The sequence below is a fragment of the Podarcis pityusensis genome, assembly GCF_964106645.2.
Source record: "Podarcis pityusensis genome assembly, chromosome: 1".
Taxonomy (NCBI): domain Eukaryota; kingdom Metazoa; phylum Chordata; class Lepidosauria; order Squamata; family Lacertidae; genus Podarcis; species Podarcis pityusensis.
The window spans coordinates 39,241,827-39,268,068 of record NC_138028.1 but is presented as its reverse complement, the minus strand read 5'-3'; the positions used below and the strand labels follow the sequence as shown (position 1 = coordinate 39,268,068).

The 26,242-nt window shown below is 41.2% G+C and overlaps 1 protein-coding gene across 1 annotated transcript in view; it reads left to right on the top strand.

Annotated features, from left to right (window-relative positions):
• The first annotated feature begins 5,708 nt into the window (after positions 1-5,708).
• DPH6 (diphthamine biosynthesis 6) overlaps positions 5,709-26,242 on the top strand; it is a 240,207-nt gene continuing 219,673 nt past the window's right edge. Inside the window, exons 1-3 of the mRNA XM_080980137.1 lie at positions 5,709-5,891; positions 9,426-9,520; positions 10,812-11,005. Of these exons, the coding sequence (XP_080836263.1) occupies positions 5,869-5,891; positions 9,426-9,520; positions 10,812-11,005 (312 nt within the window). The 5' untranslated portion in view covers positions 5,709-5,868. The remainder of the gene's footprint in view (positions 5,892-9,425; positions 9,521-10,811; positions 11,006-26,242) is intronic.

The following is a 26,242-nucleotide window of genomic DNA, read 5'->3' as shown; positions in this document are numbered from 1 at the left end:
TACAGACTCCGCTAACCCAGAAATAGTGCTTCAGGTTAAGAATTTTGCTTCAGGATAAGAACAGAAATTGTGCTCCGGTGGCGCAGCAGCAGCAGGAGGCTCCATTAGCTAAAGTGGTGCTTCAGGTTAAGAAAAGTTTCAGGTTAAGAACGGACCTCCGGAACGAATTAAGTACTTAACCCGAGGTACCACTGTAGCTGGTATCTTCTTCTTAACTTAGAATCACAGCAGAGTGTGAAGTGAAGACACGAGTGTTCCTAAGCTTGAGCAGAGAAGAGTCAGCCTCTAAGGAAGTAAAATAAAATAAAGCAAAACCAGTTTTTAAAAATGTCACAAAATCACACGTGCATTCATTTTTTCCCAACACTAGCAGCATATTGGCATCTATTTGTCTTGGGAGACAATGAAGGAGTATGCCTTTGTGGTTGTGCGTAAAGTCAAAACATGGAGAGTTACAATGCCTGCTGTGGCTCTAGAGAGTCGGGGCAAGAACACAGCCCTGTTTCACACTGTTCTTTATAGTGAAGGTGTCCAAGGATGAGCCGTTATACTGGATGGTGCTGTGCATGTTCTTGTGGAAGGATCATCTTGTGAAGCTTAGGTGGGCATCCGACTGGCTGAGCAGTTTGTGTCCTTTTCAGCTGACAAGGTCAAAGGCCATCATCTGATCTATGAAGGTGATGTACAAAGGGTACCTCTGCTCTTAGCAGACCTCCTGAAGCTGGTACAATGAGAAAATCATGTCAACTGTGGACCCCTGAGCTCTAAAGCCACATTAACTCGGGATACACCTTGTCAGCGAGTGACTGTAATAACTATCAAATACACAACTTTTGACATTCATAGAAATACATATTATATTGGATCAGAGTACTGGTCCACTGTATATTGTCTGCTTCAGGAGTGGGAAACCTGTGGCCCTCCAAATGCTCTACAACCCCCATCATCTCTGAGCGTGGGCTATGTTGACTGGGACTGATGGGAGTTGGAGACCTCTGGAGGGCCATGTGCTCCCTATCCCTGGTTCACCTTGATTGGCAACAGCCAACCAAGATCTCAAGAGGCCGCTCTTTTTCAGGTCTTCTACTCAAGATCCTTCAACAGGAAATACCAGGGACTGGCGCTTGGACCATCTTCATGCAAACCATGTACTCCAGCACTGAGCCACGGGCTCTTTCTCTATGCAGATTCTTAACTGCAAACATCCAGCCCACAAATGGAGGGTTTCCCTTGAGCAAAGGGAGACCAATAACAACTGTACATCTGTTGCATTAAAATATTGTCAGAAAGGCTTTGCCTATTCAGCAAGCTCTGGCATTGCTCGACAAAATGTTTCCGAGGTTATTTCTTCTAACCACTCCATTCTGTCACTTTCAGGTCACACCTGTCAGGGCAAAGAGTAAATCAAGTCTAAGTTGTATGCCTTCAGATTCTTCTGTTCTATTAAGATACTGAAAAATGACGGGCAGATTACAGCTAAAAATAAATGTGAAAGGATGTATAAGAGAATGCAACCAAACTAGAAGACAGAAAATAACTTCTGTATTAGGTACTATTTTAGGCAATAATATTAATAGCAGAGCCTCTAAGGAAGGAAAACAACACTTTTTTGTTTTTAGTTTTGCTGAAACTAATGTTGCTAAGGAAGAATATGTTGCAAAAAGACTGATCTGTCGAAACCTGCATTACAAAGCCTTTATAAAATAACCACTTTTATGGACTTCTAAAGAGGATCGCAAATAACTTGTTTACAATATTCTTTTTAGGCTTCTCCCAAGCTGTTCTAATCATGTTAGCCCATCAGGTTTAAAATATTTGTCCTTGTTTGTAGACTATCATAAATAAAAATACCCGTGTAGTGCTTCTCCATTAAATCAAGTCAGAGTCATTAATACATTTTCCCAAACAATTGTGTGGATGATTGCAGCTCAAATAACAACTCAGTGTACATTTTTAAGTGTTTTTAAAACAAGTGTCACATTTTTACGGTGTTTCTGAGTGGGTGATTATTTCCCATCAGCAGGCTTTACTAAGCATTTTATGTCTGAAACTTCTACATATCCTCTGGACTTAGTGCTTTAATTAAGAACATGCCTGCATTGCTTCTTTTCACAGCTATAATAGCAAAAAGTTACAATCCTTCCCTCTGGACAATCACGAGCTTTCATAGTATGCAATCTGATTTGGATCATCCACTTTATTTGGAAGATCCTAAGAATTATGGGAATAATCCTGATTATTATATGAATATTTGTATTTCTATAATAACTACCACCACTGTTATTTCCATTACTTATCTGCTATGCTTTATACTAAAAAAAAAAAAAGTCTTGTGACCTGCAGTATAAATTACAAACAGTATTATCTATATTTATATATGAATTAATAACAGGAAACCAGCAATGTTTCAATCCAATTCAAAAAGCAATATCAACACCCCATGAAAAAAATACATATAGCATAAACAGGACAAGCCTAACCCAATCTAAATGCCCAGCAGAATGTAAGAATGGTAAGTATTAAATGTATGTGGGGAAAGGAAAGCCCTTTGGTGCCAGGCATAATAATAATAATAATAATAATAATAATAATAATAATACTTATACCCCGCCCATCTGGCCAGGCCTCCCCAGCCACTCTGGGCGGCTTCCAACAAATTATTAAACTACAGTAATGCATCGAACATTAAAAGCTTCCATCTGAATGACTGCAGGTTCCACACTCAGGCAACCAAATAGTAGCTCTTAAGATGGCATTCTTCCACAGTGCCAGTCCTCTAACCTGCACATTTCTGTCACCCTGCATTTCTTATCCTGTGCCCCCGTCCATCGGGCATCAAAGTTCGGTTTTCGCTTTTCTTCTTCCTGTCTGCACAACACATTGGTCCGTACTAGTTTATCATGCTCAGAATTGGCCTTCAAATGTTGGGTTGTTCAGGTTCCACAGTTCTCCAAATACAGTGGTATCTCTACTTACGGGCGCGATCCGTTCCAGGGTGCCGTTCGTACCCCGAAAAGTCCATAAGTAGAGTGCTGCTTCTGCGTGTGCATGTGCCATAATAGAGCGCTTCTGCGCATGCGCAAAGTGTGCCGAATGCTTCTGCACGTGCGGCGAAACCCAGAAGTATACACTTCCGGGTTTGCCGCGTTCACAACCCGAAAATCCGCAACATGAACCTAACGCAACTAGAGGTATGACTGTACTTTAAAACGATCCAAAGGCTTGTAGCCAGATTTATTCTTATATAAATCCATTCATTAAAAATCATTTTACTGGATTTACTCCCCAATAAAAAAGGAGTGTCTTGCAGGCAATACAGACCATATTAGCACCACATGGAAGACATAGCAGCTGTATTTTTGTTACTTTTGTATTTTGGTGGTGAAGGACATAGGAGGGAATTAAGTGTGATGTCACAAATTCACCAAAATGCATACAGGCCATCTTTCTCTGCAGCTCCTTTGGAGAAGAGGCATTTGGGGAGATCTCTCCTAAGCAAGCTAATTCCAGGCTATTCACCTCCTGTCACTTGGCTACAAAAACTATAGCAGGACGCATATGTCACACACCTATAATTACAATCAAAGCACTCAGTTATCTATGGACTAGTCTGAACAGCAGGGGATTGGAAATGACCTTTAAAGATCCTGTCCAACTCCATGATTCTAAGTACATAAGTACGGCTTCAAATCTAGCTCTCTTCCTCTGACAACCAGAAGTTCCTAAAACTTTTATACTTCTGTACACATTAGATACATATGGTACCTTGGTTTTCGAACGTTTCCATTGCCGAATGTTTCGGAACTTGAACATCGTAAACCTGGAGTACATGCTTCGGTTTTTGAACACACCTCAGAAGTCGAACATGCCACGCAGCTTCCGCTGAGTGCAAGATCCTGAGGCCTAGCTGTCGGCTATTGAGTTTCACTTTTTGAACGCTTCAGAACTTCAACAGTCTTCCGGAACAGATTACGTTCGAAAACCAAGGTACCGCTGTACTTGTTTTCTCCCCTGCCTGGCAATTTCCTATTACATAAAGTAGCAGGGAGCCTAACTGGAGCTAGAGCCATTAAAATTGTGAAATGAGTAATATAGCATTTATTTATATTAAAAGCGGGTTAGGTAATGGGTGTCAGGTGTTTAATTAGTGTTTATGTTGAAAGACTGTGTATCAGACTTTTGAGAACATAATCAAGATCCATGTGTATTGAAATGTGTGGACCTACTTCTCAGCATCAGCAATGAGCATGTGAAGAGTTAACCTAGGTAAATGTCCTAAGTGTGTACAAGTCTTTAATCCTAGTCAAAGTGTTGATGAAGTCAGAGGAACTCCTTTGCTAGGTGATGCCAGAGGGTGGGGATTAACCATTAGTATTTCAAATGAACTGACCATTAGAATGCAAATGAATACCAGGTACCATGAGAAGATTTTATGTGCCTGGAACACCAATATGGGCAGTAGAGCAAAAAGGATGCTGGTAATGCTGCTTTAAGGACAAGGTGGTGCGTTTTGGGGTGCTGCTGCTGTGCGCCCCTCCACTGAAGCCTAAAGGCTGTACAGTGGTACCTCGGGTTACAGACACTTCAGGTTACATACGCTTCAGGTTACAGACTCCGCTAACCCAGAAATAGTGCTTCAGGTTAAGAACTTTGCTTCAGGATAAGAACAGAAATCGTGCTCCGGCGGCGCAGCAGCAGCAGGAGGCCCCATTAGCTAAAGTGGTGCTTCAGGTTAAGAACCGTTTCAAGTTAAGAACGGACCTCCAGAACGAATTAAGTACTTAACCCCAGGTACCACTGTATATGTGTGTAAAATAAAGCATATACCATTAAAGTACTAACCTCCATTGTGCCTACTTTCTCCAAAGGAACACAGACCCGGGGTAAGCGCTTGGAATTCCCCTGGACTCTTGCTACTGCTTGGAATAGAGTAGGGCAGAGAGACGGTGTGGGTGTGTGCTGTTGTCCCCCCCCCTCCACAAATGTTATTGAAAAGCATTGAAATTACCCTGTAATGTCCTCTTTATGGGGTCATTTCCTAAAAACCACAATCAATAACTTTGCCGGCCCACCGCCAAAAATTTCCTGGCTACGCCCATGGGGCTTGCCCCCAACCTTTCTAACAACATGTTTAGGTTGGGGGCTGTAAACCTCCAACACTTGCTCACCTAATGATTTACTAAAAGAAAAAGGGGAATTTTGCCGTTCAAGCCTGGCTGTAACGTAGAAGGTCCCTTCATTTCATAATCGACACACTGACTGGCTCTGGCTGCTCGACGACAGAAATGCACCCGGCACATGCTCAGAGGCACTCTTTTTATTACTTCCCACGCTCTGGGTCTGAAACCTGGCAAATCCCAGAGCGGAGCGTGCCACAGACTAAGCGCTGCTGTGCGAGAACCGGCAAAAGCGCTTCTAACTCACGCAGCAGCTAGGCAGCAGTCGCACACGTGCGCTCAGCCTTGCCCTCACTACAAACCGCCTCAGTGCCAGCTCATAGCTGCCCGACGCTGTGCCTGAAATTTAGCCACCCCGCTACCCGTCCGCTCATATGACGGCAGGGCTGGCTCTTGCAGTTTGTCGCCTGCGGACCGACTTCATGCTGCCAAAAGGACGGAGGGAATGCCTCATCACGGCTGCGAAAGGTGATTGTTTTGTTCAGGCATCTCGGGGGACAGACCCAGGCGGGAGGGACTTCCCGGGGAAGGAAGGAAGCATCAGACAGCAGCAGCAGCAGCAGCCGGGCAGCAACGTGGGTTGGAAGAGGCAGTGTGTGTGTTGGTGTGTTTGCGCCTAGTTGGTGGCTTGCACTCTTAACCCCGGGCGCTCTTCGCATGCACTTAAATCCAGCCCAAGGTGTTGTGCAACATGAAAGTAGTGGCTTTAATCAGGTAAAAAAGAACAGTGTGTGTGTAAGGGCTGCCCCCACAATGGACTAGTATTTCCACTGCAAGGTTTCTACATAAGGGAGAAGTGCTGGAGCCCCATATAGCGCGGGGGTGGCTGGCGGAGTGAAGTGAGGGGGGCAAGCAAAGATAAGCCTCCTCGGATCAGTTTTCCCTCCCGCCACCACCTTTCTGTTTGTAATCAGCAATTTCCTTTCTACCCCCTCTCAGTCCGTCTGACCCCACGCTTCCTGCTTTGCTTTGCTGTCTCCGGAGTCGACTGGCTGATTTAAAACCGTGCAGCATTTGCGGGTCATCTCTGCAGCATATGCGCCTTGGGGTTTTGTTTTTTGCTTCCCCTTTCAGCCCAGTGCATAGTGGGAACAAGGACAGCTTTTTCTATGCCTGTGTGGTTTAATATAGAAGGTGCTGAGATTTTCTTACAGCCATCTGTTTGATATTGCACCTAAGAACAATAAGAAGAGCATGCAGGATCAGGTCATGTGGCCCCTCCAGTCCAGCTCACAGTGGCCACCCAGATGTCCACCTCACCCCTTGCTTCTCTGTGGGTAGAGTTGGGAAGTCGTGGGCTAAGTTTATGCTGTGTCCTACACCATACCTTTCAAGCACACTTGAAACACATTCTTTCCCTCAAAAAATCCTGGGCACTGTAGTTTACCACTCAGAGTTACTGTTCCTAACAACCCTTAAAAAGTTACAGTGTCCAGAATACTTTGAAGGAAATAATGTGTTTTGAATGTGTTTTAAGGGTATAGTGTGAACACAACGTGGCAACATTTACAAAGGGAAAGAGATGGAGCTGGCCTTGGAAACACTTGTTTTTGCAGGGATTTGTTCTCAAACTTGAAGAAACTGAGCTATTTCTAAATGTATTGGGTGTTTTGTGCCTTCCTGAACCTTGAAAACCTCAGGAAATGGCTTGCTCAGCTCACAAGTTCGTAGTGCTTTGCCCTGCTGCCAAGTTACCACAGACCTGGGGACCACTTATCACAGACACACACACACACACACATTTTCTCCCTGACTCATGTGCACCATACTGTCTGTACACCTTAATCACCAGCTTGAGGTAAATGGGCCTGCAGGTGCCCGCCATTTCATTCATCTGTTAGTGAAGGTGGCTATCAACACTTTGCAGAATTTTGCACTTTGGCTGTAAAATTGCTGCTCTAGCTGCTGTCCTGCAGTCTCATAGGATGCATATACGTCTGCTTCCTTCAATTTGAGAAATAAGCTAAAATGTTGGAAGTTTTGCATGCATGTGTAAACACATTAAAAGGCCAAGGGGAGCAGTTTCCCATTGTCAGCTTACTCAGGCATTTGAAGGCCAGGAGTCCATGGAGGGCCTTGTTACATAGTTTGATTTGCTTGAAGGGGTTTCATGCACAAACCACCTGTGTTTCATATTAGGTAGTAACTTTCTTCTGCAACTTGACTCCTCCCTCTTGCGGAATTTCTCTGGGGGTACATTGATGCCATGTTTCATACAAATTAACAAACCCTTGAAATGGGACATAAGGACAGATTGTCACCTTCAGTAAATAATGGTGATTTATGGCTTTTGTGGAAAAGTGGGTCTGTGTTCTGTATTTATTGATAAAGTGGGTTGCTTGTGTGTAGTTGAGAAGGTTTCCAGCAGGAAAATACAGTGGTACCTCGGGTTACATATGCTTCAGGTTACAGACTCCGCTAACCCAGAAATAGTACCTCGGGTTAAGAACTTTGCTTCAGGATGAGAACAGAAATCGTGTTCCGGTGGTGTGGCGGCAGCGGGAGGCCCCATTAGCTAAAGTGGTGCTTCAGGTTAAGAACAGTTTCAGGTATTGAACGGACCTGTGGAACGAATTAAGTTCTTAATCTGAGGTACCACTGTATTGGGATGTCAAAAATGAACCCTGCTGCTTCCAACCCAAAGCCATCTCTGGCTGTGGGTGGCACAAGCAGATATACCAGAGTAGCATGCTGGTAATGCTCTGACCAGGGACTGGGTAGTAGTGGTTAATATGGTTGACTGAAGGAAGCTATCTTAGCAGCAACATGCAGCCCAGCTCAGGTACCCAGGGAGATGGTAGAACACAATCTGTGACTTTTTTTAAAAAAAATTACATTATTTCTACAGTATATGCACTTAGATCAGGCTTAGTCAACCTTTTTATACCTACCGCCCACTAATGCATCTTTCTTGATGGTAAAATTTCCTTACCGCCCACCAGTGCTCGATGGAAGGAGGATTCAGCTTGTGCCCTAGAACCCCCTACCGGCCCACCTAGAATCCTGAAACGCCCACTAGTGGGCGGTAGGGACCAGGTTGACAACCCCTGACTTAGACAGTAAATCTACAATTCTGTGAACTGCTGTTTGTGTTAATAACCTGCTCTTGAATTCAGTGGGACCAATCCTATCCTTACTTGCTTAGGTGTAAATCCATTCAACCCAATGGGACATACTTCTGAATAGACATGTACAGGACTTTGCTTTAAGTATATTTGTATAGTTTTCTTTTTGGGGGGTTTGCACTTTAGGTATGCTTACTTTTCTTTAAAGAGCACAGCCATATTAATGCTGTGAGAAGTAATAGCAAATGGAGCATCTTTTCTTAAAGCCAGGGAAATTACCTGTAAAGAATCACGCATTTGTGCATCACAAGTACTTTGGTATTTAGTAGCTTTCATTCCATCTAATGTCCTTAGCAGCTAAATTGTCTCTGATGGCAGTCTTGCACCCACACAACGTTGTTTTGCATTTGAGATTCACCCTATGTGAAGTCACTGAAAACGGGGGTTTAAGTGCTTTTAAAGCTTGTTGCTTTGCTTGCAGTAAATTATCTTATGCTCAAGGTTTGTTTTTAATAACTTCACTCAAGCAGAATGGCACAACGCTGGTTCATTTTTGTATAAAGCTCAAGTCTGCAAAATCTGAGACATTTTATTCTTCATACCAATCTTACTCTTTTTTATGCACATTTTTCACACTAGCAATTACAGACCCAATTGGGCATTGAGTCAGAGAAATGTAAAATGCATATTTGTGCACAGAGGCAAGCTTGTGACCTGGCTGCAGAGTATATATTTTTTTAAAGGATCCATGTAGGTTTAGCCCAGATAATTATCATTATAAGCCCAAGAGTCCCTATGTTGAAAACACTGGTTGGGATCCAAAGTTCTGTGATGCTCTTCTGTGCAATTGGAACTTTGACCTCACCATTTATTCTGTGTGGAAATCATTGGGCACAGGGAGCCTTGTGTGAAGTAAAAGAAATGAGGCCTCCCCTACATCCACTACCTGGATATCAAGTGTGTATTTAGCAAGTGATAGGTTGGAGTGGAAACACTTAAAATCCAAATTATATATGTGCTACTTTTAACTTTCTTAAGGATTTCTGAAAAGTGGTTTTTTAAAAAAACAAACAAACAAACAATACCCGGTAAACATTTTCTCATTTGTATATTTTATCATTTTGAAATGACTGTTGAACTCATTACCGAGCTGTTTTTATACAACTGATTCTTTTTATTCCAGTGGTGGGAAAGACAGCTGTTACAATATGATGCATTGTGTTGCTGCTGGACACCAGATTGTTGCCTTAGCCAATCTTAGACCTGCTGAAAACAAAGGTGAGAATTTCACATTCCCTCAAACTCTGCCACCCTACTGACTGTGCTGGAGGATTAGTGTTGAATCTCTACCGGTAGATCTCTGAGTGATTTGCCCTAGATCGGCAATGATTTCTGACTCCCAGATGTTTAATAATAGCAGCAAATAATGATTTTGCTGCTGACCTAAATTATTCTGAGCTTGGCATACCCAGGAGTTGCATTTTTTTTTTGGGAAGGACTATCAGCTCTGTTCAGTTCTGATACACAACATGAATTTCTGGGCTTGCAGTTCTCTAATTCTAAAGCCGCCTTCAGGCATTCTCCAAAGTTATAATGCACAAAAAAAAAGGAGTGGGGATGAGGGGCCTAGCTCTGTCCCTTGTTGCCATTCTGGGTTGTCTTCCATGAGTTGGAGGCTGGGAGTATCTCTTGACTTCTTTTAAGACAGGTTTGCTGTAGTCTTATTTTATTCTATTACTGGATAATGGGTTATTTTATGGAGTTGTCATTTGCAGCTTTTTAGGGCTTTGGCTTTTTAAAGAATTGCATGGATTAGACCTAACAACACAAAGTAGAAGCTGATTGCTCTGTGTATGCATATAGATTTGATGTACTTTACTGTACTTTACTATTTATGTCGCAACATTTATCTACCATTTGACGGTAATAAAACATCAAAAGTGATTTATAACATCTCAAAGCTGCTATGTGAGAGATACAGATGATTGTTTACAAAGTCGGCTTTGTTTTGTGTTGTTATTACATGGTTGATTCTGCCCCTGTGACATTATCACTTTTATTTCCTGTTGGGAGAGTGGTGGAAATACGTAAGTAGCAACCCACAAAACATGAAACTGCTGTTCCCATGGTGACTTGGGGAGCAAAACACTTGTTGGAAAGTTGCACAAAGCTGGAGAATAAAGTAATTCCCATCCATGTACAAAAGTGGTCAGGTTGATTCATCCATAACTTCATCTGTACGAAACATTTAAAACATTATTATAATGTTTTAAACAGTCATGGCTTCCCCCCCAAAGAATTCTGGGAACTGTAGTTTTTTTAGTGTGATGAGAATTTTAGTTCTATGAGGGAAACGGGGGTCTCCTAACTCCTCTCAGCACCCTTTACAAACTACAGTTCCCAGGATTCTTTGGGGAAAGACTTGACTGATTGAAATAGTATAATACTGCTTTAAATGTATAGCGCAGATGGGTTCTATTTGAAACAAAACTGGGGACAGGCTCTCCTACCTTATTAGTACATATTGTAAATATTAGCTAATACAGCTTTACTTTTGTCTGTCTTCCAGAAGGGACTGACGAGCTGGACAGCTACATGTATCAAACGGTGGGGCACCATGCAATAGAGTTATATGCAGAAGCCATGGGCTTGCCACTTTATCGCCGCACGATTAAGGGCACCAGTGTGGAAACTGGCAAAGTATATAACAGATGCGAAGGTGATGAGGTTGAAGATCTTTACAAACTTCTGAAACTTGTTAAGGTAGGTTGTGTGAGAATTCCTCTTCTTAAAGCTAAAAAAAAAAAAAAGGTTCAATATAGTTAGACTGTAGGCCCAAGGCCTGAAGTCACCATTCCTGTATTCCTCTCTATATATTTTGCTCTACATGCCGTTTCCTATAGAGAATAAACTTAGATGAAATGGGTCTTAATTTATAGCTTATTCTGCACTTTATTGTTGCTTCCTGACTTCAGGCTAAAGACCCCATTATAGTAGTAAAACTGATTTATGCTAAGAAGTACAAAAGAGAAACATAAGAAGAATTGTATGCTCCTTGTGATTCAATGTCTTCCAGGTTTTACACTGCTGATATATTATGTTTTGTTGCTTCCAATTTCTTAGGTTTCGTATCTTTTGTTTCTGTGCTCAACTGTAGGGAACACGTCTTCTCCGGGAATAAGCCAATGAATTTTAAAGCAAAATCAAAGAGGAAGGAATTTATTATTTATATTGTGTTCCTTACTCGGAGCCTTACATAGTACTTTTTCAATTGCAGTTTTGTTATTGGTGATATTCTGAATTATTAGTGGCATTTTCACCTAGGTTTTTAAGTAGCAAGCGTAAATAAAATATATTGGCCTTGTTTGAATGTTATGATAGCCATGGTCTATTGTTACAGGAGTGAACAACATCAAACCTTGGGCTCATGCACTCCTTTATCCGGTGCCATGAAGAGGAGCTAGGAAGCTGTTGCTTCCATTCTAGACTCTACTAGCTGAAATGAAATGCTCATGCAGGGATGAGGAACACGTAACCCAACTCCTACCATCCCCAACCAGCATGGCCAATGGCAATGGACAATGGGAACTGTAGTCACACAACAGCTGGAAAGCCACAGGTTCCCACACCTTTGTTTTAATGCCCAAACCGTGGTTAGCCTTAAGTTACAGTGGTACCTCAGGTTACATACGCTTCAGGTTACATACTCTTCAGGTTACAGACTCCGCTAACCCAGAAATAATGCTTCAGGTTAAGAACTTTGCTTCAGGATGAGAACAGAAATTGTGCTCCGGTGGCGCGGCGGCAGCAGGAGGCCCCATTAGCTAAAGTGGTGCTTCAGGTTAAGAACAGTTTCAGGTTAAGTTCGGACCTCCGGAACGAATTAAGTACTTAACCTGAGGTACCACTGTACTCTGGTTGGTTGGGGCAAGTTAGCTTCATGTCAGTCTTTATAAAACTCTGCAAGTTTTTTTATAAAACTGGCTTTTTTTCAACTAACCAGCAAAACTCCTAGAAAAATTGGGTTTCCTACTAACCTAATGGAGAGAGCATGTCTCTGAGCAGATCTCTTGGCATCTTCCACTCTCTGCATGGGGAAGTTATGCTGACATGTGAAACAAAAATAAAATTATTTTCTGTCTTATAATTTTGTTTTTAGCTCTACCATGATTTGAATTAAGATAGTTGCACTGTGGTCTGGATAAAAGGGGTTTATTTTAGAAGGTGCTGTTGTGTTATGTTTGTAGTGCTACTTTGTGAGTTTTCTGTGGTGCTGGATCTGAAGGCAGCCCTGTTTAGGGAAGTTTTTAATGACTGATGTTTTCATGTATTTTTAATCTTTTGTTGGAAGCCGCCCAGAGTGGTTGGGGAAACCAAGCCAGATGGGCAGGTAGAAATAATAAATTATTATTATTATTATTATTATTATTATTAGTGGTGTAAAGTTCTGCCTCCTGAGACTTTTGAGGCCACAGTCATTACTGCACTGGTGGTGGTACAGCAGAGGATGAATTCCAAGCAGGATGCTTACTTGTTGTTGCTCGGTAAGATAAATTCTACTACTTTGTAGAAAATCTTCTATTGGTCAGAATAATAGCAATCCTTGTGTTTCTAAACTTGGATTTCCTTTGCAGGACAATAGCTTGTTTGAGCTCCACTCAGCTAAGAAAAATCAGTGATGGGTCTCAGCAGAATATTTTTAGTGTGCCCACAGGTTCAAGGAAATACAGTGTATTATAAGGATTTCTGCTTGCACAATGGGACTTTCCTCTCCCTCCTATGCGTGCCCTGTGTCTTCCCTGAATCTTCTCCAGAGGATTGGGGGAATCCCTAGAAGAACAGACTTTCTAAGGGGAAGTGTGGGGAATAGAGGAGGGAAACATTCTGTAGTGCAGGCTGGAATCCTTGCGCTGATGGAATGTTCCCTTAGCCCTAGGTTGGATTCCACAGATCCTAGTCGAACTGTAAAATAGTTGGTTCCAATAGGGGCCTGAAAAAGAAATTTGAATTGCTTCTTAGTGTGAAAGGGAAAAGCTTGCAGTGGTTCTGAGGAAGTGGCTTTCAAACTGCTTTTGGTAGCCCTGGACTTTATTAGGGTTCTTCAGTAAGGAGATCAGTAAGAAGACTGCTTGGCCATCAGTACCAGTCTTCCTCTGCAATGTGCATGTGTAGGACAGGGTTGTATGTATCCTTGGGTGAACTTTCAGGTCGCTTGGGAGCAAAGGTGAGGTCTAGTAGGCCTGTACAATGTTCCATCTGAATCAATAGAAGTTTCATGGCAGAAGATCAATGGGGAAAGGGTTCACTGAATAAGCAAGTTTTAAAAATTACTGTCCTTAGAGTAGGACATAAATTTCAAACTCTTCTCCAGGAGGATCAAGTTCTGTGTGACCAGTAACTCAGAAATCTTTGCAGTAATCCAATAGACTAGTGGTTCCCAAACATTTTAACTCCATGGACCACTTGAAAATTGCTGAGGATCGTGGAGGACCACCTAACAAAATTTTTTGCCCATTGTAGCAGTTCTGCTGTGCAGTGCTAGATGCAATTTTTAATTGTCTTTTTATTGCTTCTTTCATTTCTTATATTTTGTATTTTATTGTATGGTAGGATCGCAACTTGTGTGCATTTGACACATTCAATCACAGCACTATGTGCTAGGTGGTCTGGTAGCTGATATGACACAGATTAAAGCCATACAAGGCAGACAGCTTAAAAGCTCTTTCTGTGGCAGACTGGGCTACAGGAGACTCTCTCATGGTCTCTGGAGGCCTTCATGAGATCTCAGAAGGTAAGATTGATAGTGCAGGAGCAGTTCCAGGGGGTTGTTTTGACTATACAGTCATACCTTGGGTTACAGACGCGATTTTGAACCTGGAAGTACCGGAACTGGTTACTTCCGGGTTTCGGCACTTGCACATGTGCAGAAGCGCTAAATCATGCTTTGTGCATGCGCAGAAGCGCCAAATTGCGACCCACGTGTGCACACACGCAGTGCTGCGGGTTGCGAACGCTGCGTTTTGCGGATGTGCTTCCTGCACGGATCATGTTCGCAACTCAAGCGTCCACTGTATGTGATTTCGGCTGTACATTCCAGACCAGAATGCAATGACAGGAGCGAACCAGTGGTAAAATCACACTGAGCAAGTTGGAGGAGCTAAAACAGGATCAGCATAGGAATGTCAGGCCTAATAAGCAAAGCAACCCATCTCTGGCAGGTCTTGCCCCAATGAAGCAGTTGCTGAAACTAAAGGTCCCTCCCTCCCCACAGCTGCCCTAGTCCCTGCCTCTCCAGGGTTTTCCCCAAGCAATCTTAGCCTCACCTTCATGAAGATAACTTCCCTTTTTCCCTGCTCATACCTTTCCTGGTTCTGGGAGACCAGGTGGGAGGGGAAATTGTCGCAGCAGGAGGGGGAGACGCCTGTGCCTTTTCACCAGCCAAACTCATTTCTGCCTCTTGGCCTTCCTCCTCTCCTTCAACTTCTGCCTCTGATTCTTCTCTCAGCCACAGACTCGTCCCTCCCTAAGCCCTGTTACCTCTCCAGCTTCCAACACCTCCTCTCAGTCTTCTCCCTCTGACCACTCATCATCATCCCACCACCAATTCCCTGGCTCAGACCTTCTTCCCTTGGGGGTTTCCCATCTGGTTCCTCCCACAGTTCCTCTGTGTCCAATCACACCATGACACATAGCCCCCCCATAAGACACGATCATACAGTGGTACCTCGCAAGACGAATGCCTTGCAAGACAAAAAACTCGCTAGACGAAAGGGTTTTTTGTTTTTTGAGCTGCTTCGCAAGACGATTTTCACTATGGGCTTGCTTCGCAAGACGGAAACGTCTTGCAAGTTTGTTTCCTTTTTCTTAACACCGTTAATACAGTTGCGACTTGACTTCGAGGAGCAACTCATAGAAAGCGGTGTGGTAGCCTTTTTTGAGGTTTTTAAAGACTTTGGTGATTTTTGAAGCTTTTCCAAACTTTCCCGACACCGTGCTTCGCAAGACGAAAAAAATTGCAAGACGACAAAACTCACGGAACGAATTAATTTCGTCTTGCAAGGCACCACTGTACTATTTTAGAATTTTAATGCCATAGAATTCAAATTATGATACAATATAAGCTGCAATAGAAATACGGTTAAAATTCAGTATGGTTATTTAATGTGTTGCATGTGCCATCTCCGATCTTCAACCACAATTCCACAGATACACCATGAAGCACCTGACTGAAGTTCATAGACTTCAGTATGAGAACCCCTGACATAGACTTAACATGACAAGGTCCATCAGTGTTATTTTTAAGAGTTAGGACTTGAGTGTCTGCCATAGTGCATCTCCACCTCCCTTTTCTTCTCCCTTGTGGCCAGGAAGAGTCTTCTGGTTAGTCTGACTTTCCACTTAGTGTTGGTGTACAAATCAGGAATCCTGCTTGTTGGTGCAGCACTTTGGTTTTTTGGATGTTGAGCAATAGGCCAGGCTTTTCATAAGCTTCTGCGAAGATATTTAGGATGGTTTTGAGGTCATCCTCTGAGTGTGCACACACTATGTTGTCATCAGCAAACTAAAGCTCTATGATGGAAGTTGCAGAGAACCTTAGCAAAGGTAAGGTTCTCTGCTTTGTATTTAAAGCTGAGCCAAGTTTCTTTGAAAGAGAAGGTTAAAACAGGAATGGGATGAGGAAGCACATGAGTCTAACACGTCTCTTGCCCTTGTGGATGCCTCTGTATTAGAGCTGTGCTCAAACACAGCTAATATTTCATTGCCTGACCAGTTTGGGTCTCGTTGGCAAGATTCTGCTTCTACTGGTGGAAAACTTTTATATCTCTCTTTTTTTTTGTTTACTCTGCTTGTTTGTGTTGAGGCGCCTGTCTCTCTGCAGTGCTAGTGTAGCACCACAATTGTGGAAATACACAGCAACCATAGTTCTTGGTATATTCATTTTAACTTCCTCAGGGCACAGCACATCTTAGGATCAAGTTGTAAGAAGTGTAAAAGAGAACGTGTTATTGATAGATTTAATTAAATGATTAGTGACAGGACAAAGTTTCTTTTTCATTTTTCTCCAGACAGCATGGACTGAATACTTTGCTATTATCTTGAGAATAACAGTCAGTTATGACATAAATTAATGCTAATGTTATATCTTGACAACTTCTGCTTTGGAAGTTTGTGCAAGATATTTATAACTATGGTTGAAAGAGATGTTATCAAGTTGTCTTGGACTAAATAAGTGAGGTTGTTTTGCTCTGAACAGATATTAATTTCACTTCAAGAAAATTTCAAGATATAAATATATGGAATCAATTGCATTAATGATAGACATTCCATAACTGTGCTTTTACAGCTGAATTCATTTAAAACAGTTCTAAAATTGTACTTGAAATCTTGCATATGCCAATAAATAATTGGGTAATTTATAGGAAAGAAGAATGTAGGAGTTATTCATGTTAGGTTTTTTATTCGCATGGGGAAAGGATGAAGCCCCTGATCCAGTTCTTGCTGTGGATAACTAGTTGCACGCACTAATTGGCGACAGGGGATGAGGCTAAATGCACCCCAGTGTACCTCAAAAGATACCTGTGTGTTAATCTCCCATTTCTGGTTTGGGGCATGGGTATTTTTGTTAACTGTAATACATTTTTGAGTGTTAGTCACAAAAGGGCAATGTAATATACTGGAATCAAATTAAATCTTTTGAAGGCATACACAAGAACACACTGAATTTTGTTTAACTTCCCTGAGATACAATCCCTCTTTAATTTTGGTGATTGTACATATATATTCTGTTTATTTTTTTGAAATAGTAATAATTTTTAAAGAATTATTAAAAGAAAAGAGGGATGTAAAGTTTTTATTTTGACATCCCTTTGAAAACAAAATCAATTACTGAAGTAGGGCTCTTTCGGACATCATCATTATGGCTGGCTAAACCATGGCTTAGCTGGCAAGGAACGAAAGTGTACTGGTTCTGGTTAGCTTAAACTATAGCCTCCTGTTATGGAGTTGCTCAGGGTCTGAAACTGTAATGATACATCGGGCTAATGCTTTTTGCAGTAGCCAAACATCTATAATATTAGAAAAGATGGTTTATTTCCATGAAATAATGCTTTGATATAATGCAGACTAGTTCTTTTTTGAGTTGTACAGCACTTACTGAGTATATAGTAATTGGAGCTAGTGAAGAGAATATGTTTTAATGGCTGTGCTTCTGAATAAGACGTCTTACAATTTGAATATTTTGTGTACTGGAAAAAAAATCTCCCAAAGTACTGCTATTTGTTTAAAATGCCTTCCAGTAAAACTGCCAGGTTAGCATACAGTCCAAATTGGGGCAGTCATTGTAGTGCCCTCCATATGTTGGATTATAGCGCCCATCATCTCTGACCATTTGCCATGCTGGCTGGGACCGATGGGAGATGGGAGTCCAGCAACATCTGGAGATCATCATGTTGGCAGTCCTTGGGGTAAATCAACAGTTAAGAGTAGAAGCTCTAAAAAGGCAACCAGTAAAAACCAGTAAATCCACCCAAACACCACTGAAACCTATTATAAAACATGCAGGGGAAATCTTTTAAATGTCTTTGCCCTTTCCTGAAAAGATACAGGCAAGAACATTTGACAGCCAGTAGATTCTCTAGGGAGGGCACCATGATTGAAAAGGTCCACTGACTGCCAATTAGTTATTAGGCCTAATTCAAAATGCTGGTTTTGACGTATAAAGCCCTAAACAGCCCAAGACCACAATACCACAAGGACTGCCTTGTTCTCATTTTGCATTGCATTGTGATATGTGGTATACAAATTTTACACACACATATTGGCATCACCATAGTGTGCATAAATGTTGGTCCTGGACATAGTCTAGGGCAGAGATGGCCTTTTGGACGTTGTTGGACCCCAACTCCTATCAGCTTCTGTCTGTGGCAAAAGCTTATGCGAGTTTAAAAAAATATGCATTTTTGTGATTTCTGTGTTTTCAATGTTTTTCTTCCCCTCTTGCAAATATGCATCATTATAATTGCCAGTACTGTATTAATAGGTAAGCAATTTGCTTCTGGGTGCTGCTATGTAAGATAGGTTAATTGTTAGCGTTACCAAGATCTCCATTATGATCTGTTGGTATTGCTGGTTCTCTTCAGGCATCCCATACAAGTGATGGAGAATAGAGGGAACAAGTGTGTTAGCTCTATGTCACCTGCCTCTGTTTCCTTTTCTGTCACTTTCCAACCCAGAGTTCTAAAATATGCTGGTTGCTTCCACAAATGCAAAATGCCCCCCCCCCCCATGACAAACAGTGTCCTTCCACAAGTTGGAAGGTGGTGGCACCAAGTGTTTATTTTCCCCTACATGGAACACCTGAAGAGTGTTTTTCTTCTTATCTGACCGATGAATAATGACAGGGTCACATAATTTTGTTCTGCTTCTTAAATTAAGCAAGAATGGGGACTTCCATTTTGCACCAGCCCGGATAGTGAATCTTTTAAAGCAGTGCCTTCTGTCATTCACCCCAAGGGCTTAAAACAGGTCCAGGCTTTCTAAATAATTATTTAAGTTCAGCTTGTGCTGTGAACTATAGGGAGTCATACATGTGGAACTCCCAAATGCATGACTGGCTGGGGGCGGAGGAGAACGAAGTGTCATATTTATAGACCTTTCTGCCAATATGGTACCCTACAGATATTGCAAGACTGATCACTGGCAATGCTGGATGGGCTGGTGAGAGCTGTAGTCCCAACAACATCTGGACGGCAGCATTTTGGTTATTTTGGTTATTTCAGCTCTAATGAGTCTGTGCGTAGGAGAAAACCCTGCAATTTATTATTTTGTTCCATTCACTGTATGTCTTCTGCAAATACTCTGCACAAATACCCCCTGCCTTTTTGCCTGTTTATACGTTATCTGTCAGAGAAACCAGGACATAACCAACACGTGCATTAGGTATTAAACTTTTAATGTGTTTTCTCAACCTATAAAACCGTTTATACAACTCACGACTTGTCATATAGGTATGGAAAAAATACACCTGGTGTTGCCAATAGTACACTTTCTCCTTTCAGCTGTCATTACTCTAATAGACGTCTACCACGGTAATACTGAATAATGAGTTTTAAATTTTTGAAAGATTTATTTGAATCCCTTTATAGGTTTTTTTTTTTAAACTTCTAACTTTTTCCATACTTGCAGCATTCTTTTGAGTTCAGTGAGAGTGCCATGTGTGGAGACACTGCAGGGCTAATACCTTAAAGGGAAAAGAGAATACTCTTTTTGAGGCATTGCTTAGAGGGCCTTAAATGCTAGTCAGGACTTTGCTAAAACTGCTGGTGTTGCAGAGATGGATGAAAAGCTGGACTTTGGGGTCCATAGGTGTCAGGCTCATGGGAGTAACATTTGGAAAGCTGAACGTGTCTTTTCCTGTGTTACATTTTACTTGTAATTAGTATCTATCCCTAATAACTTAGATCTTTGGGAGTGTCTATGTTTGTGGTCCCCCATGGTTCAGATGCATGCCTGAACCAATCCTCTGGAATGCCCTTCCTTGCTAAAATTCAGGTGCTTGACAAAGGGAACTATTTCCTATTTCAGTAGGCATTTTAAGCTGGTTTCTCTCTCTCTCTCTCTCTCTCTCTCTCTCTCTCTCTGGAATTTAAATTTTTATTACTCTCTGCATAGTTAATTTTTTTATGCACACTGCTTTGAAATTCTGAATAGTAAGATGTGTACAAATACCTGGAATGAATAAATTGTGTTTTTTTTAATGAATTCATTGTTAGCCACTTTTGAGTAGAAAAGTGGGATGTACTTATTTTTATAAAAACTTTTCAGCCATTTGAGAATTATTGTCTCCTTTTTTTCCTTTCATGAATATCGGATGATCATATGACTGTTCGTATAAAACGTGTTAAGGGGAAAATATTCATATTTAAATACTAGGACATCTTCCTAGTTGGTCATGATTTCATCCATATGTTGCAAAGGAATGCACGTTTTACAGGAAAATGTGAAACCCGATGAAGGGAGAAAGGGAGAAGTTCTGCATCCTATCCTTGTTGCTGAATTTGACATAGGTGCATGCATACCAAGGACTAAAAAATAAGTAAAAATCTAGTATGGTTTACATATGGATTAGGATTAATGAACGTTTTGGGCTTTTTTTTGTTTTTTTAATAAGTTTTGGCTTCAATGGAGTTGTAGTAAATAATTTACTGTGTCTCCACATTCAAGATTGGGCTTACATGGTAAGGGCATTCTGTAAAGGCCTTTTTTAATTGTTCTCTGTAGCAACTATTATCCCCTGGTAAGCTGTTTTGCTGATATTTCTATAGTCGATTTGGGGATGACTCTCCCACAATCTTACATAGGGTCCCACCCTGATATTCAGGGAGGTGGTGGGCACTGATGATTGCAGGGGGAGAAGAGCGATGGGAAGATCAGTTGCTCTATCATGTTTTCCATTCATGTGATGTTGGATACAGCCCATTATATGGTTAAAAATAACAACCAGCCCGATAATTTGTAAGTCAGACCTTGCTGTAATTTATAGACCAAAACTGATTTGTGTTATGAATACACATAACCTTCTCTCTCTCTTTTTCTAAATACTGCACCCATGATTTTTGTTTCGTTTGCTTTTGCAGAGAAACCTGACCTTTTAAATGCAAGTGGCTCAATCCTAATTGACAGCACCGTGTATACAATTTAGCCAGTTCAACTTTTTGTTATCAGAGTTTAGAAAGCGGAGTCATCTCGGAGAAAATCAAGTATATTTACTGATAGCATGACAGGCTCCAGGATCCTCGGCAACTTCGATATCTTGCCGCCCTGAGTGTTAAAACCGTTCAGGTGGCGTAATGCTCTTCGTTTCTGCTTTTCACCTTGAAGGTTCATAGCTGGCAACACTGTGCTTAAAAACTATACATTGCATAGGCAAAAATAGACAGCTCTATTTGTCCCCAAGGATCTTACAACCAGAAAAGGAGGAAGCAACAGAAGGAGGGAAGGGACAAATGAAGCCAGTGCAGTTGCATGTCCTTAAAACCTGGTTGCATCTGGGGGTGATGCTAAGGTAGGGGTCAGCAAATGTTTTCAGCAGGGGGCTGGTCCACTGTCCCTCAGACCTTGTGGGGGGCCGGACTATATTTTGAAAAAAAATATGAATGAATTCCTATGCCCCACAAATAGCCCAGAGATGTATTTTAAAGAAAAGCACACATTCTACTCATGTAAAAACACCAGGCAGGCCCCATAAATAATCCCCAGATGCATTTTAAATAAAAGGACAATCATGTAAAAACACAGATTCCCGGACCGTCCGTGGGCCGGATTTTGAAGGCAATTGGGCCGGATCTGGCCCCCGGGCCTTAGTTTGCCTACCCGGATAAGCCAAAGGCCATGCAAAAAAGGTGGCTTCTGAGGAGGGTTTAGAAGAAGTGACCTTTGCTGATGGAATGCTTTCCCAAGTTAAAAGGGTTTAGCGCCAAACAGTTTCCAAAGCATGATTAAGTCTCGCAATTACACTGACTTAAAAAATAGGTTGTATTGAAAGCCATGCAAGATACTTGCAGATGAACACGGTGAGGATTGTGCTGGGAACAGCACTTCTAGAAGACGACTTTCCCCTAAGATACTCCTAGAGCTCCTTAGTGCCAGTAATTTCCTACGTTTTAACATAAAATCCCAGCGGGTGATTTCTAGGGTGGGACGGTGGGCAACAGGGTCTGCTGCATTTTTGATTCCCCATAGGTGGTTTCTTACCATGAGAAATATGCAGCACTATTGTAAACATCATTTTTAGTGAATCTGTCTTTGTTCGGGTGCCTTTTCATTCCCTTTCCATTCCCCCCAGCCCTGCTCTGTTAATATTGAATAAGCAGAGACAGCAATGCTAGTGGTGAAGGATGTCGAGAAAGCCTGGGGGTCTTTTATATATGGTCAGACTTAAACCTCTGATTGCAGGGTTCCCCACCCCCCCACCCCAATTTCCCATTTCCAGGGCACTGCTAGTGTGACCTTGGCTGCTGAATTTGGTGCTCTGGATCTGCAAGATTCTCACATGTATTCGGAAATGGGCAACCAGGCATTGTTTACAGGACGCCAAATGAACTGTGCGCTCACAGCACATTGATAAACACACATTTCCTCCTTTTATCAGGGAGATTGCACAATGTGAAGTATGAGTTTCCAGTTGTACTCATTCCTTTCAAACCTTTTCCTGTTTAAGAATTGGGCTTTATTAATTGGATGCTGATCTGTCTCTAGATCTCCCTCTCTCTCTCTCCACCCCCCTCCCCACCCGCCCCACTGTTTCTTTTAAAGTCTGCTTATCAGTCCAAGGCTTACCTAGTGCAGGTCTGGCAAGGTTTCAGAAAGAAACTTTCCATTTATTCATAAAGAGGAGGCTCATCCTTCTAAATGCAAAGTGAACACTAATTAACAGTAATGATTGCTAATCACTTTGCTTTTATATTCCTTTAGGAGCACTGCCATTATCCCTTAAGTGAAATGCTTGTATATGAATAAACAGGGCTGCATTTCAGTCTAGCAGCAGCTTTGTTCACAATCAGGATCTTAGTAAATTAGTCAGTTTTGTAATGTTGCCTTGCTACATGGGCAATAACAGATTTCGTTAAATACCCTTTGGAAACGACTTCAGAAATTGGGAATTATCTTACCCCATTTTTGCCACATGAACAGTTAATAGGAAAATCTATTAAATAGTTCAGATCTATTTTGCAAAAGTTATCAAAGCGTTTCTTTGTTGGGTATAGCCAGAATTCGGCTTTTTGTGACACATGCATGCCTGGACCTATGCAACTTCAGTAAGATAAGAATTTTAGCAAGCAATTTTAAATAAGGCAGATGAGCAGTGTTTATAGAGGATGATCATGATGATGGCGTATGTGTGTGTGTGTGTGTGTGTGTGTGTGTAAGTGTGTAAATAATGTGTGTCTGTATAAAAACAACTTTGAAATCTGCTTTTTGTTTCAAACAAAAATGATACATTTCTTTTTGGGATTGAACTCTGCATAGTCAACACAGTTGCATATTCTGTATGATGGTATTAATAATCAGCAGCAATATATTTGAATGAAAAAGTGTGTGTGTGTGTGTGTTATTTAGTCATCTCACACTGCTGCATTCCAAAGCACAGGAATACATGCTTCAGTCCCATTGAAATAAATGGGATGTAAGTGTTTGTGATGATGTACTGAATTACAGGTGAGGGGCAGTGGCTTTCTATGGGTATAGAACTGGCATCCTGTTTCCTAATAAGTACACTAAAGCTGCTGCTATTTTGTCCACATGTCAAAGAAAAAATGATTTTACATTGGCATCTTTCAAACGTGACTATTTCAAAAAATGAAATTGATCAGCAAAATACATAATAATTATTATTAAAATAAGAAAAGGATTGCCCCTTACGTCATCATGTAATGTTTTTATCGGAATTGTTTTAATGTTTTTGTTGCAATTATTGCATTGTTAGCTTGCTTTATATTTGATGTGACCCACACAGGAATCACTTGTTTGATGAAGGGCAGGTTGAAAATGAAGTAAATGTTGGGTGTAATTTTATGTAAAATATTGTTTGTTTTCATCCATGTCTTTAGCACTGTTTTTAAATGTGAGCTTTATATTTTTACATTCCTTAGTAGAAGTGCCCAACCTGCACATTTATTTATGGTTGAAAAATAGAATTGGCCTTAAAAAACACACCCCACTATATAGTGATACTGTACTTATCCCTAATGATAGAAAAGCTCATGCTGGTTCTTCATACTGATAGTAACTCGGGTTCCAGTAACCTGGTGCTTTTATGTTGTTGCAAAGAATAAGGAAGTGCTATGATTAGTTACCTTTTCTCACTGGGCAAACTACAAAGGAAAATGCCATATGTACGTACTGCGGTAGCTTTTTCAGTCTGACAGTCTGTTATGTGAAGTTTCTTCTTCTCCTCCAAACCCCACCCCCCCACCCCAAGTCCAGTTGTCTTTCAGAAACCTTGCTTCAGTGTTTTTGGCTTACAAATGTATTAGGTTTAGTACATTTGCATCCCCTCCCCTACACTGTGGATTGGATATATTTGACAGTTCCCTTTTTCATGCCACTGTAGCCCAAGGAAGGCTCCAAAGCTGATACAACACTGCCCTCTGTAGGCTGCCCGTTTGCAGTATCACGGGGCTGGGAGCTTTTAAACAACATTCAGGGCCAGAAAAGGCAAGATGCTAGATGTATCCTTAGCCTAGTCAGAATCTTATTTCTTCATATAAATGATTTGATTTTCGGCGGCTGCTTTACCTTCTCAAAAGTAATTATGAAAAGCAAAAGGCCGTTCTCTGAATTCTTTCAGATTTGCTCTTATATCAGTAATTGGTCGGTGGAATCTTTGAACAGCGCACACATTCTTGTAATATCTGTCGGAACTTTAGCTTTAAAGAAATAAAAAGTTCAGGTTTGTAGAGCCTGTCACAAGCCAGCTCTCCCACAGAGAGGCAAATGAAGTTATGCAGATTTGTATCAAGGGCTAGTTGGATATTGGACCACGTACACACACCGTGATGATTTTTTTGTGGGGGCCACCTGAAAACCCCCAATTTCTTTAAAAAAAATTAATACATTTTTACATTTTAAACAGCCTTGTCCCTTGCTGTTATGTCAGAAACTTTTTGTGCCCCCTCCCCAATTTGTCCATTATTTCTTTTTCCAAAAAACGTTTAAAAAAAATTTTTTTAGCACTCCCAAGGGACCCCTTCTGTGATTCTGGAATGTCAAAAGGTTTTTATGACTCCCTTCAAAACTCTTAAATGTCCCCTTGGCCACACCTTTTTATCATACACAGTCCAGGTTAACCGTGGATCATTGCAGCCCTCAGGCTGAAAAATGTTGCCACCCCTGGCATGACCAATCATGTGATTCGTGTTTTGGTAGATCATGTAGTTTGAGTTTCATAGCATCATCTTAGCTGAGAATATGTCTCTGGAATTATATGTGTGTAGTCTTAATAACTCACCTCTATGAAGGTTGATGTCACATAGACTTGGACATAATTGTGCGACTGTATTGAATTGTCTCCCGCACTTACAGATCATTGCAATTAAACTCCCTTTTGTGTTGCTTAATTACGAGAACTTAATGAATAATAAGGTCTTCTGAGGGCACTACTACACCCATTGAGAAGATCATAAGGTGTAACGAAATCCTATTTGGAATCATGTAGGTCGGATGAGATCACTTTGTGTGCCCCTCTCCTTTTTAGGGATCCAGTTCTCTTAAATACTCACGGAGTATGAGTAGTGGCAGCACCACAAACTGTACTTTTAAACTCCCCCATCCCCTTATCAAATGCCTAGCTGTTGAAAAAGATACTGCATTACAAAAACCAAACCATAGCTCAAGTTATGTCACATTTAGCAAAAACTATGCCTGCAATTTTATTCTTGTTTTATCTGTAGTTGTGTTGCTTATAAAAGTATTATTTTGGGAGGGGGGTAGATTTAAGGTTGTGATTCAGTGTAATTGTGGAAAATGTTTGAAGTTTCTTTTTGTGTTTCACAAGTCTTGCATCGTTAAAGTAAAATATTTACCGTGAATAACCATTAGTGGCTACTCAAGACTATTCCAAGGGCAGGAGCAGTGAGCTTCTAGAAATTACATGCTGATAGTGAAATCATATTGTGTGTACAAGGATAATCACAATGTGCTAACAAATATAGATTCGACCAGCCAGGAATAGGAATGGGTGAGCTCCACTTCTAACATCTATAACTTTATAGAAACTGTGGAAGCTACTTAGAAGTCCAGGTGTAAGCTCCATGGAGTTCAGCAGGGCATACTCTTATGGAAGTGAGTACTAGACTGCAGTCAAGTTTCCTTGAAAGAGAAATACATTAACTAAATGTAGCATTGTGTATGAACCAATTTAAGGATGATATATATGGTCTGTGTTCATATCAGTTGCAGCATAAGTCACATAAACAGACCTTATCTTAGTGACACAGAGCT